Source organism: Nicotiana tabacum, chromosome 7 (genome assembly GCF_000715075.1).
Source record: "Nicotiana tabacum cultivar K326 chromosome 7, ASM71507v2, whole genome shotgun sequence".
Lineage (NCBI taxonomy): Eukaryota > Viridiplantae > Streptophyta > Magnoliopsida > Solanales > Solanaceae > Nicotiana > Nicotiana tabacum.
The window spans coordinates 158,625,866-158,637,233 of NC_134086.1; the positions used below are offsets into that span (position 1 = coordinate 158,625,866).

Here is an 11,368-nt window from a genome sequence, read left to right on the forward strand (position 1 = left end):
ACACTTACATTTTTAACCAAATAAATAAGAGTAGTCTTCATACTTGCAATTAATTTTTGATAAAATAATTATATTTATTGATTGAAATTAATAAAATATTATAGAAACTTCTCAAAAAGTTCACCATTTTAATACAACATTCACAATTTTTGAAACCACAAATATTAAATTTTAATATCATATGTTGCCAGCTGCTTATCCAATTAAAAGTGAAATTGTATTTTTAATATAATAGATAAGTAAAAATAAACGAAAAGAGTAATAAATTAATATCTTAAACTAATAGTCACTCTAATAGTTTTCGAATGGATTATAGATTAATATGTAACAATTTCGAGTCTAGAGTATTATTTTAGTAAATCAATGGCATTTTCGTACTTCCATCTCAAAATCAAAACACCATACTTGCTTAGTTCTCTTCTCAACTGAGTCACCTACTGCTCCCGACAAGTCTCTGTCCCTTCACTCTCTGCTTAACTATTCACCGCAACTGACCCCACACCATATTTCTCTCTCTCTATATTACTACTCTTCATTTTGAACCCAAAAACAGTAAAAAAAAAAGTTGTTCCTCCTCGCTGTTTTTCTCTCTCTACAAACAAACACCTCCATTTCGAGAGAGAGAGAGTGAACAGTGATGGCGTCAGGTGGTGGTTATAGAAACGGTACTCACAAGGCGCCGAATCTCCGTACTTCGTCTTCCTTCAAATCGAAGCTTCCGACCTCGGCTTCTTCCAACGGCCGCCGCAGTAGTACTATTGACGCCTGTGAGTTCCGAATTTTCTAGAAGATTCGATCAATGTACTAGTTGCTTTCTGGTTGTGGATCGAGTTTATTTCGCCAATTGTTTTTTCAAGTCGTTGAATTCACTGATTTATTCTGCTCTGTGTGTCTGTTTGTGTGTTAGATATTGTGCTTTTTAGTGGTTTAGGTTAGCGTTAATTGCACGATTTGAAGGTGAGTATACATTTTGCTAGTTGATAACTGATATTGAAGCTTGATTTAAATGCTGCATTGGTATTTTTTTTTGTAGTTTTTGAATTTCGGAAGTGACATTTTGTTTTGTTTTGTTTTTTATATATTGCCAATTAGGTATATATATTGGTGCTTCAAGCCTTAAAACTTTTACGTGCACCTAATCAATGTGTAAGTTGGCACATATTTATGTATGTCGTTTGATCATATATGCATAGGAATATAAAAGTGTGGTAGATTAGCTCGTATTTAGGGGTTAAATAAAAAACTCCAGTAATTATCGCTTTGATGCTAGGTGAAGATTATCTGATTTATGAACGATTTTCCATCAATGTAGTTTCAATCTGGTTGAGGATCGAGTTAATTTTTCTAATTGGATTTTCAGAGTTGTGTTCGAAATTGTGCCTTTTCGCTTTCACTGGCTTCCTTCTATTGGACGATGTGATCTAATGGACTGGTTTTGTTAGTTGACAACGGGGCTTGATTTATATGCTAGGTTGCTACTTCTATTTGTAGTTGGTTAATTTGAAAGTTAAACAAGAAACTCCTTTTGTTTTTTTTTCTTTCCAAATTCTGCCAATTAGATAAACAGGTACTTCAAGTCTTTCAACTTTCCCATGCACCTAATCATTGTCTATGTTTGCTGAGGTTTATGGATGTACTTTCACTAGATATGCATAGGAATGTACTGTGTGGTAGATTAGCTCGTGCTAGGGGTTAAATTAGAAACTCCAATGATTATGGATTTGATGCTAAGAATTTGAACAAAAGTAACTGTGTTGAACTATGTGTGACCGTTGACACGGGAAATGGGGGATGGGTTGGGAGCCTCCCGCATCACCAATCATTTCTTAAAATTTTCTAGTTTTTCCCCCTTTATTAGAGCATCAATAACTTTCTTTAGTAAATGTTTTCAAAGATACAAGTTATAGTTGATAGGCATAATTGATGAAGCATAATAAGAACTGTGGTAAAACTTGTAAATGAATAGAATGATGTTAACCAATGAATAGACATTTGGGGGTGGGGTTTGGGGGGGGGGGATGATTGCTCATCTTAAGAGGGCTGTAAATAATTTGGAATTAGATCAATTGGAAACATGATCTACCATTTAAGGAACAAGTTCATTTCTTTTTCTGATAAAGTAAATTTTAAGGAACAGGTTCATAAATTTCAGAAGGGTGAGGTCTTATTATTTGGAATATAGGAACTGGTGTAAAGGGAACATAATTTATTATTCCCTTCAGTCTTATTTATTCAATCCGTTTAACTAGCACAGATAAAAGCATTGGTCTTTGTATGCTTGATTGTGTATGGTTGCATACTGCTTGAAATGTTCCTCTAATAAATTAATCTCCCAGAATAAAAAGACTAAAAAAAATAAGGTTTCTTTTGGTTGAAAGATGAAGTCAGTCAGACATACTTACATAATAAACAAGTGTACAGATATGGATTATTTATTGGAACGATATCACATCAAGAACTATATGGCAGATATGGTGATTTTTAGTGATTTCTCTTGTTGTTAAGAGTATTTTATGTTATGGTCATCCTTTCTGCTGGCTTAAGCTGCACAACTTAGATCCTTCTGTTTTCTCTTGCTTCGATATATGTGAATATGAAATATTTGTTTTGATTTGTCTGAATAGTGTCTGGAAGAGTTCGAGTTGCTATCAGATTACGTCCTCGAAATGCCGAGGAATTGGCAGCAGATGCAGATTTTGCTGATTGCGTTGAGATACAGCCGGAGGTTGTCCCCCTTTTCATTTTCCCGAGAAGCTTTTTTTTGTGAGTATCTTGAGTATGATGCAAATTTATTCTTTTTCCCTGCCAGCTCAAAAGGTTGAAACTTAGGAAAAACAATTGGGATTCAGATACATACGAGTTTGATGAGGTGTTCACCGAGTTTGCATCCCAAAAGCGTGTCTATGAAGTTGTTGCAAAACCTGTTGTTGAGGTTTGTTGCTTTCTTTTTTGATAAGGGAGGTTTGTTGCTTTATTTTGTATTTACCTTGACCAATTTGAAGCTAACTATGCCTAGGGAAGAAACCACTGATGCCAAATAACTAGCCCATCCCCAACATAAATCTTTTTTCAAGGGGTGATATTTGTGGATGATAAATTGTAATTTTGACAAAAAGAAAGTTCTTAAATAATGGAGGTCTGAGGGAATAATTCATATCCCATTAACTAGGTGATAGCTAGTGGGGACCCAGATTAGAAGACAATTTTTGGCTCCTTCAGTATCCATCTTTGACAAACTATGTTTCGATCCTGAAATTAGGTATAGGTGGACTTAACACAATAACTTATTGTTCGTGCAGCTATTCTTCAACGTTGTAGACCATTTCTTCACATTAAGTGCAACAAAATATATGATTTTATGACGACGATGTTGATTGTGGTAACAGTACGTGTCATGTTACATAAATCTATTATGAGAGATGTGAAAGTTCATACAAGTCAGAAATAGTCAGAGCAGGTGTTGATGTATTCATTGTTATAATTAACATGATTAATTACTTACAAACGGTTGGACAAAGTATGTAAGGACGCCTTGAGAATGTAAATTTTACCATATTCGTATGCTATCTTTCTGTGATAATGTTTTATGAACACTCTTTCTTCTCTTTTTGCCCATTTTACTAGAGTGTTTTGGACGGTTACAATGGAACAGTGATGGCATATGGTCAGACCGGCACAGGGAAGACTTATACCCTTGGACGATTAGGTGATGAAGATGCCTCTGCTCGCGGTATCATGGTTCGTTCAATGGAAGACATATTTGCAAATATCTGCTTGGAGACCGATTCAGTTTCAGTCTCCTACTTACAGGTTGGCATATTTTTCTTAAATCTATCAGCAACTGCATTGTCTTGGGCATCTTTTACTTGCTTGCTGGCTACTGCTCATGACCACAATCTATTTGCAACGAAAAGATGTGTCAAGTTTTATCTGAATATCCTGGTTTGCATGCAGCTTTATATGGAAACAATTCAGGACCTCCTAAATCCTGCTAATGACAACATCCCCATAGTTGAAGACCAAAAATCTGGTGATGTGTCTTTACCAGGGGCAACCATAGTGGAGGTCCGGGACCAGCAAAGTTTTGTTGAACTGCTTCGAGTTGGGGAAGCTCATAGATATGCTGCTAACACAAAGCTGAATACTGAATCTTCCCGAAGTCATGCTATTCTCTTGGTAAATCAGGAATTATATATTTCATCTCTCCAATTAATTGCATATTTATCAATATCAATCAATCAACAGTAGCTTTGTCGGTGGTATAAGTCTTCTGTCTGTTTCAGTCTATTCGGGCCCATTTTGTTGCACTGTTCAATAATTATTAGGGTTCTCTAAAGATAGAGGTTTCTAACTACAAATCTGTATAAAGAATATCAGTATAAACATGTTTCATTTGGAATTTGTGTTGTTATTTTGTTGTAGGTACATATTAAGAGGTCAGTTCCTGGAAGAGAAGCTGATTTTTCTGCTGAAACAGATCACTCCTCTCACTTAGCAACCAATTATAAGCCACCTATGTTGAGAAAAGGCAAACTAGTTCTTGTAGATCTTGCTGGTTCTGAGCGCGTAAACAAGTCAGGTATACTCAACAGTGGGCTTCCCAAATTGAGCAGTAAATCTTAGTTACTGGTTTGAGATTTTTCTGAGTAATCTCTTCTCTAATTTAAGAATATTTCTATCTATGTGCTTTTACTGTATGCTTTATTTCTTTTAATCTTTAATTTTATATTCTTTGTCGTGTGGGTGTAAAGATTCACATTGGCTCATCTGCTTTTTTGTGAAAGATTAAGAGAAAAACATGACTGCAAGAAGATCCTGTACTCATTGTTTGTTAGAGCAACATCGAGATAAAGTTTTGATCTAATTATAGGTATCACAAGGTGTGTCAGCGGCCATTCTGCAGGATATATGGTATAAGAGAAGAAAAATTGGAGTGAAATATGGTTGTAATAGAACAGAAGAAATATGCACTTTTGCATAACATAAAAATATTAGAAGGGGAAAAATGGAAAGGGAGGAATAATTTATTAACCTAAACAAAAATAAAAATAAAAATAGAGGTTTTTATTGCCGGATGTATGTAGATGTAGCAAGTCTTCTGGTTATTGCATGTAATTTGGTCTTTTGATTTGTAAACTGACTACATGTCCTTTCTTTATGTCCTGCAGGAAGCGAAGGGCACATGTTGGAGGAAGCAAAGTCCATCAATCTTTCACTAAGTGCCCTAGGGAAGTGCATAAATGCCTTGGCAGAAAATAGTGCTCATGTACCTGTCCGAGATTCGAAGCTTACACGGTTGCTTAAAGATTCATTTGGAGGTGGGCTATATTTTCTGTTTCTTGTGCCTGTACATATACTTGGTAATGTTTAGAGGTATCTTTATATCAACTGATATAACTGAGTGTACTGCCTTTACAAATGGGCTATAACAGTGTCTAGAACTGTGTACATTCTGGTTTGGCCTTTTCTTACCCAAGGATGCCAACATTTTTATTAAGATATGCTCTTTAACTGTTTCAAGAGCTAGGGGGCGATATTCTTTCTTACTTATTCACCCAAAAAAAAGAAAAAAAAAGAGCTAGGAGTCAATATCTTAGTTGTTAAAGAAGTTCAATCATGTTGGTTTACTTAAAGTTCTATCATGTTGGTTTACTTCCTGTGATTTTCCAGGAACGTCAAGAACCTCATTAGTTATCACCATTGGGCCATCACCTAGGCATAGAGCAGAAACATCAAGTACCATTTTGTTTGGACAGAGAGTGAGTTCTCCATTCGGAATGATTTGTGTGGATAGGTTGTACTACTGCATACGTGTGCCAAGATAGTTTTATCCTTTCGTGCAGGCTATGAAGGTGGAAAACATGTTGAAGATTAAGGAAGAATTCGATTACAAAAGTTTGTCAAAAAGGCTCGAGGTGCAAGTAGACAAACTTATCGCTGAAAATGAAAGACTGCAGAAAGCTTTTGAGGCTGAGGTTGAACGAATTAGATTAGAAGCACAGAAGCATGTCTCAGAGGCCGAAAGGAACTATGCCGAAGCCCTGAAGGTAGTTTGTCTTTCTTTGTTCTCATGACGTTGCGAGTTTTTTGCTGTAATTACTAATTAGATTGGGAGTTGGTTTAAATCAAGAACCACATGTTGGTGGAGTGCACCACTTTACTGTCATAGTTTTGATTATATGTGCCTTGTTTTGTTACCAAATTGCTTATGTTAAAAGAAGGAAATACTCTCTTTTGATGCATGTAAATCGGGCAGGGCTTTGCCATTAGTTTTGCTCGGGTAAAAATATTTTGCTCTCTTTAATGAATCTCATTTAGTTTGTCTTTTGACTTTAGAAAGTCTATATCAATCGACTACCCCTCAATCCCAAACTAGTTGGGTTAAGCTATATCATCATTATTTAATTACTTTTATGTTGGTAGCTTGGCTACCGTAGCCCTCCTCCTTTATTTGGACTTGGGACCGGCTACGCTATGCAAAACTCACATATACGGAGCTGCCTTTATAAAGTCGACTAGTTAAACTAATAAGACGAGAGACGACAAAGACAAGTAAATGAAGATGAATTCATCAAAAAAAAAAAAAATGAAGATGAATTCTTTGGTCGACTGAAGTATTACTGTCATAATACTTGTCCACAAAAAAGTTAGTACGTCATAACACTAATTGAATAAGATTTGAGTTGTATGTTGATGGAATCTGACTAGGATTCGAGATTGTGCCTCTCGAATTATGATTCAACTATTCTGGAATAACAATTCTGCTTTACTTGCAGGAGGAGAAAATAAAATGTCAGATGGAATATATGGAATCAATCAAGAAGTTGGAGGAGAAGTGGAGCCTTAATCAACAAAAGCACACAAACAATGTAAGAACTGATGGAACATATATCACAGAGGCCATCTGGTTTTTGTTACTCTGCTTTTTCCTGTTATTTATCATCATCATTATTAATTTTATTTTTGTTGTGTTGTTGATGATGGCTATCATTAATGTCTGTTGTATAAGTATCAAGGTTATACTTCACAAAGAGTCGGTTTCTGGAAAAGGAAATACTTTAATTCAAAAGTAGCATCTAATTCTATAGTTGATACAATTACAGTATCAAAATTTCTTTTTATTATAGTTGATACAATTCAATTATTTAGGCTGGACTTCACAAAAAGTCGGTTTCTCAGCAAGGGAATTTTATAGTAGGAACACATACCATTTAGTTCTATTATTGAAACAAGTAGCATCTTATCTGCTTTTTGTTTCCCATGTGACAGTTGTGGATCTAGAGTTACCTCCACCAGGGAACACACACACCTGGTTAGTCGACTGGGTAAATATTGAGGTATATAGCAGTAGAAACTGTAGAGAACTTCTAGGATTAGAGAACCTTATTTATTGAATATGGAGTGAGACTGGTCTAAGTGAGAGCGAATTGAATAGTGAGGGTTCATATTGCTAACTCTAACTAGCTTGGATTGAGGCTTTGTTGTTGTTGTTGGAAATTTCCTTTTCGTGTTTCTAATGAGTCCTCAAGATTATTGTGGATCAACAAAATCATGAAGACAGTCTGAAATTATAATAGAACCTAGGCGTCAGTAGCCCTCTATAAGTCTCTGTGTGAGCATGTATTGATTCAAGGCATAAATTGGGCTTTACTTCAGAGGAAAGAGCAACATACTGCTGCTTGATTCTTTATTTTGTTTCCGATGATTAAATTGCTTCTTGTGCAGGGCCAGATGGGCTCTGGTAATGAGGAAATCTCTGAACTTAAGATGTTGCTTCAGCATGAAATGCTAACAAGAAAGGCGGCAGAAGGGGAAATCAACACACTCAAGGATCAACTGGACAGGTTTACGAACCCAGGGGTATGCTCTTCATTGATAATTGTTTTTAAACAGAACTGCTTGAATGCTCTGGAATGTAATTTAGGATTGAGCTGATGAATATGACTGAACAATGTGCACTGTAGTCAGTAGGTGGAAATTCTGATATTCTAAACCTCCAACGCGTGCTGGAAGAAGAGATTCGTCAGAAGAAGAGACTGGAAGAAGAAGTGATTGTCTTACGTCAATTTTCACAGCTAACTATGGAAGCTGGTCAAGTAAAGTCTTTAACTTGCCTATAAGCTTGATTAGGTCTTTGCTATCTATTCTACTTACTGCTGATATCTTGTTCTGTTTACCGCACTTGACAAGTTCTATGGTTTGTGAGAATTTGTGATTTGATGGATACGCTTATGTCACCTTTTGCGTCTCTCCTTTTCTCTTTCCTCTCTTTTCCTTGTAATTCTTCCAATCAGTTCCACTTTCACTTTAATTGCCTGTTGTAGACAACAAGCTATCTGGGTAGAAGCAGAAATGGCACTGGACTTCCTGGGCTAGATTCTTTGTCTCCTCTTAAAAATCTGCATTGCAAAGATGCGTCTAATGGAGAGAGATCCTCAATCACCAATCTTCACGAGCAAGGTTCCAATATATTCTTCAGAGTATGTCCTATTAATGTGCAAAGCAACTGAACACAATTTTCTCATTTCTCCCTCATGGGCATTACAGTTGGATTACATAAGATTTTGTCCCTGCTGGAGTCTGAAGATGCTACCGTGCGGATTCATGCGGTGAAAGTGGTAGCTAATCTAGCAGCTGAAGGTAATCTATTTTCCACCCAATCTTCCCAAGTGCAGAAAGCAAAGTCTAGCGACGGCATATTTTCTCCCTTGCCACTTTACTTGACTTATTGGAAAGAGAAGTGTATCGCTCATTTTTTGTTTCTTTGTACCAATTCAGTAAATTAATCCAACTTCTTGGTTGTTGAGTGTTTCCATATGTTATCCTTCAAGTTAAACATTTTGCCCTTGGTGGCTTCAGTAGGTCACTTAAAAGTGACTCTTGTTGTTCACAACCTTCGCCTCTTAGATGGAATCAAGGATAAAAGTATATGGCTCTATGTGTGGTATACTGCTCTTTGTCATAGTTCATCGTCTGATACATTTTTAATCCTGCCTTCAATATACCTGCAGAAGCGAATCAGGAAAAGATCGTAGAAGCTGGTGGTCTTACTTCATTACTGATGCTTCTTGGTAGTTCAGAAGATGAAACTATTCGCAGAATAGCAGCTGGTGCAATTGCAAATCTTGCAATGAGTGGTGATTCTCAATCTATAGCTCTCATTTTCTTTTCCTCTTTATTTCTCCTGCGGAGGGTACTTTATGTCCTTGTCGAGGCCCTTTGTCTAGTAAAACCACTATGTTCTGAGGATTAGTTTCTGTCTTTTCAGAAGCAAACCAGGAACTTATAATGACTCAAGGTGGGATTGCTCTGTTAGCGGTGACAGCTGCTGACGCTGAGGATCCTCAAACATTACGCATGGTTGCCGGAGCCATTGCTAATCTGTGTGGTAACGGTATGCTCATTCACTTTTCTGTAGGCCTACCCCTCTCCCCGTCCCCACTCAGCCTTTCAGATCATGGTTGGAATAGCTCCATCAATTTTTGTTGTTGTAGTTGCGGTCCAGCAAAATCGTTTTTGCATGTTGAATCAAGAAGCATTCATTCATTCAGATTCTGAAGAGAGCATTTGGTATGGCACTTTGCAGCAGTAGTGATGGATAGATAGTGAAACATGGCATTTTAGTTAGAGTTTTCTTTCATGTTTACTACCTTTTTCTCTGCATTCATGAAACCAATGAGGCCCTACCGATTTAAGTGGCTCTATCAAGCTGCAATTCGTTCTTGTATTCAGTGAATTTAGCTTCAGTATGGTCCCATGTCTTCCTTGAAGGATTCCATCCAAGTTTTACTTCGTGGTCATGTAATCCTTCTTCTTCCATCAATTAATCCAGCCCTTGATCGTGGTATATATTTGTATTCCAGATAAACTACAGACAAGACTGAGGTCTGAAGGTGGTATCAAGGCACTATTAGGGATGGTGAGATGTGGGCATCGAGATGTTTTGTCGCAAGTTGCACGGGGAATTGCCAATTTTGCAAAGTGCGAATCCAGATCTTCAGCTCAAGGTAAGTGCTGCACTTGTCAATCTTGTTTATCAAGTTACCATGTTTCTTAAGGTTGGTCTGCTACGACAGGCCAGAAAGCTGGACGTTCTTCACTGTTAGAAGATGGTGCACTTCCATGGATTGTTCAAAATTCAAATAATGAAGCCTCAATGATCAGGCGTCATGTTGAACTGGCTCTCTGCCATTTGGCACAACATGGTATGCAATCCTATCCTACCGAAGAGTTTGGGATACATGCATTGCATTTCTCATCACTATTATACTTAAACTTTACGTTTCACCTGTCTCTTCCTATCCTCAGAGGTCAATGCAAAAGACATGATCAGTGGGGGAGCCCTTTGGGAGCTATATCGTATCTCACGCGATTGCTCTCGAGATGACATAAGGTCTCTTGCACGTCGAACTCTGACTTCAAGTCCGACTTTCCTAGCTGAAATGCGGCGCTTGCGGATAGAGTTATAGTTGAGTTATTGGTTTCACTCCAGGGTATTGAGGCAACAGCTAATTCTTGAAATGCATACTGTACATGAACAAGTTCCTGAAAAGTGATTGCTCACAATTTTGTATCGAGGGAGTGCATCAAGCAAAATCCTCTTAGGAGAAAAGTATCTACATTAAATAGCTTCTAGTGTGTAGTATTTCTATGTGCTATTAAGTTTCAGTGAGAAGCTTACATTCTTTCATTTTTCTTTGGGTTCTGGGGTAGGAATTCATCCCTAAAGCGGTTGCTTCAGCTTCAATATTGTATTTTTGTAAGCATGTAATTATAATATAACTAATGAAATTGTTTTTTCTTCATTTACGGAAGACTTGATTTCTGATTGATATAATGAAACGACTATAGTTTTTTCAATCACCCCCCTCTCCCCCTTGTCTGTCTTCTATTGATTGCCGAAGATCGTTATGATCTTGTTTGTAGAAATGGACAAAATCTAATAGCACGTTTGGCTTATTTTGAGAAGTGTTTTTTTTCAAAAGTGCTTTTCTCAAAAGTACTTTTGGTGAGAAGCAGTTTGTGTTTGACTAATTAATTTGAAAAGCACTTCTGAGCAGCAGTTAGTGTTTGACCAAGCTTTAAAAAACTGCTTCTAAGTGTATTTTTCTCAAAAGTGCTTCTAAAAAAAGTAAGCTACTTTTTTCTGCTTCTCTTCAAAAACATTTTTTTTCTTTGCTTTTGACAAAAAAAAAACACTTTTGACCAAAAAGAACACTTGTGCATGATATGCTGTGCTATTAAACTGCACGTCCTATCCTCCTTTGCTTTACAACACCTAAGTGAAACCCTCTCTAATAATTGAGGTCATCAAGTGTAAATTCTATTACTGTAGGACCGTGTGAGTTTGGGGACTAGTACCTCCAAC

At 36.9% G+C, this 11,368-nt stretch overlaps 1 protein-coding gene across 1 annotated transcript; it reads left to right on the top strand.

Annotated features, from left to right (window-relative positions):
• The first annotated feature begins 401 nt into the window (after positions 1-401).
• On the top strand, positions 402-10,805 carry LOC107792483 (kinesin-like protein KIN-UB). The gene is made up of 19 exons (XM_016614700.2): positions 402-767; positions 2,625-2,725; positions 2,810-2,932; positions 3,625-3,810; positions 3,955-4,176; positions 4,423-4,579; positions 5,169-5,318; positions 5,671-5,759; positions 5,844-6,047; positions 6,777-6,869; positions 7,726-7,860; positions 7,965-8,096; positions 8,325-8,460; positions 8,548-8,640; positions 9,012-9,137; positions 9,269-9,394; positions 9,864-10,007; positions 10,077-10,205; positions 10,309-10,805. Exons 1-19 carry the CDS (start codon positions 638-640, stop codon positions 10,467-10,469), a joined length of 2,637 nt encoding a protein of 878 aa, XP_016470186.1. The 5' UTR covers positions 402-637; the 3' UTR covers positions 10,470-10,805.
• The last annotated feature ends 563 nt before the right edge of the window (positions 10,806-11,368 follow it).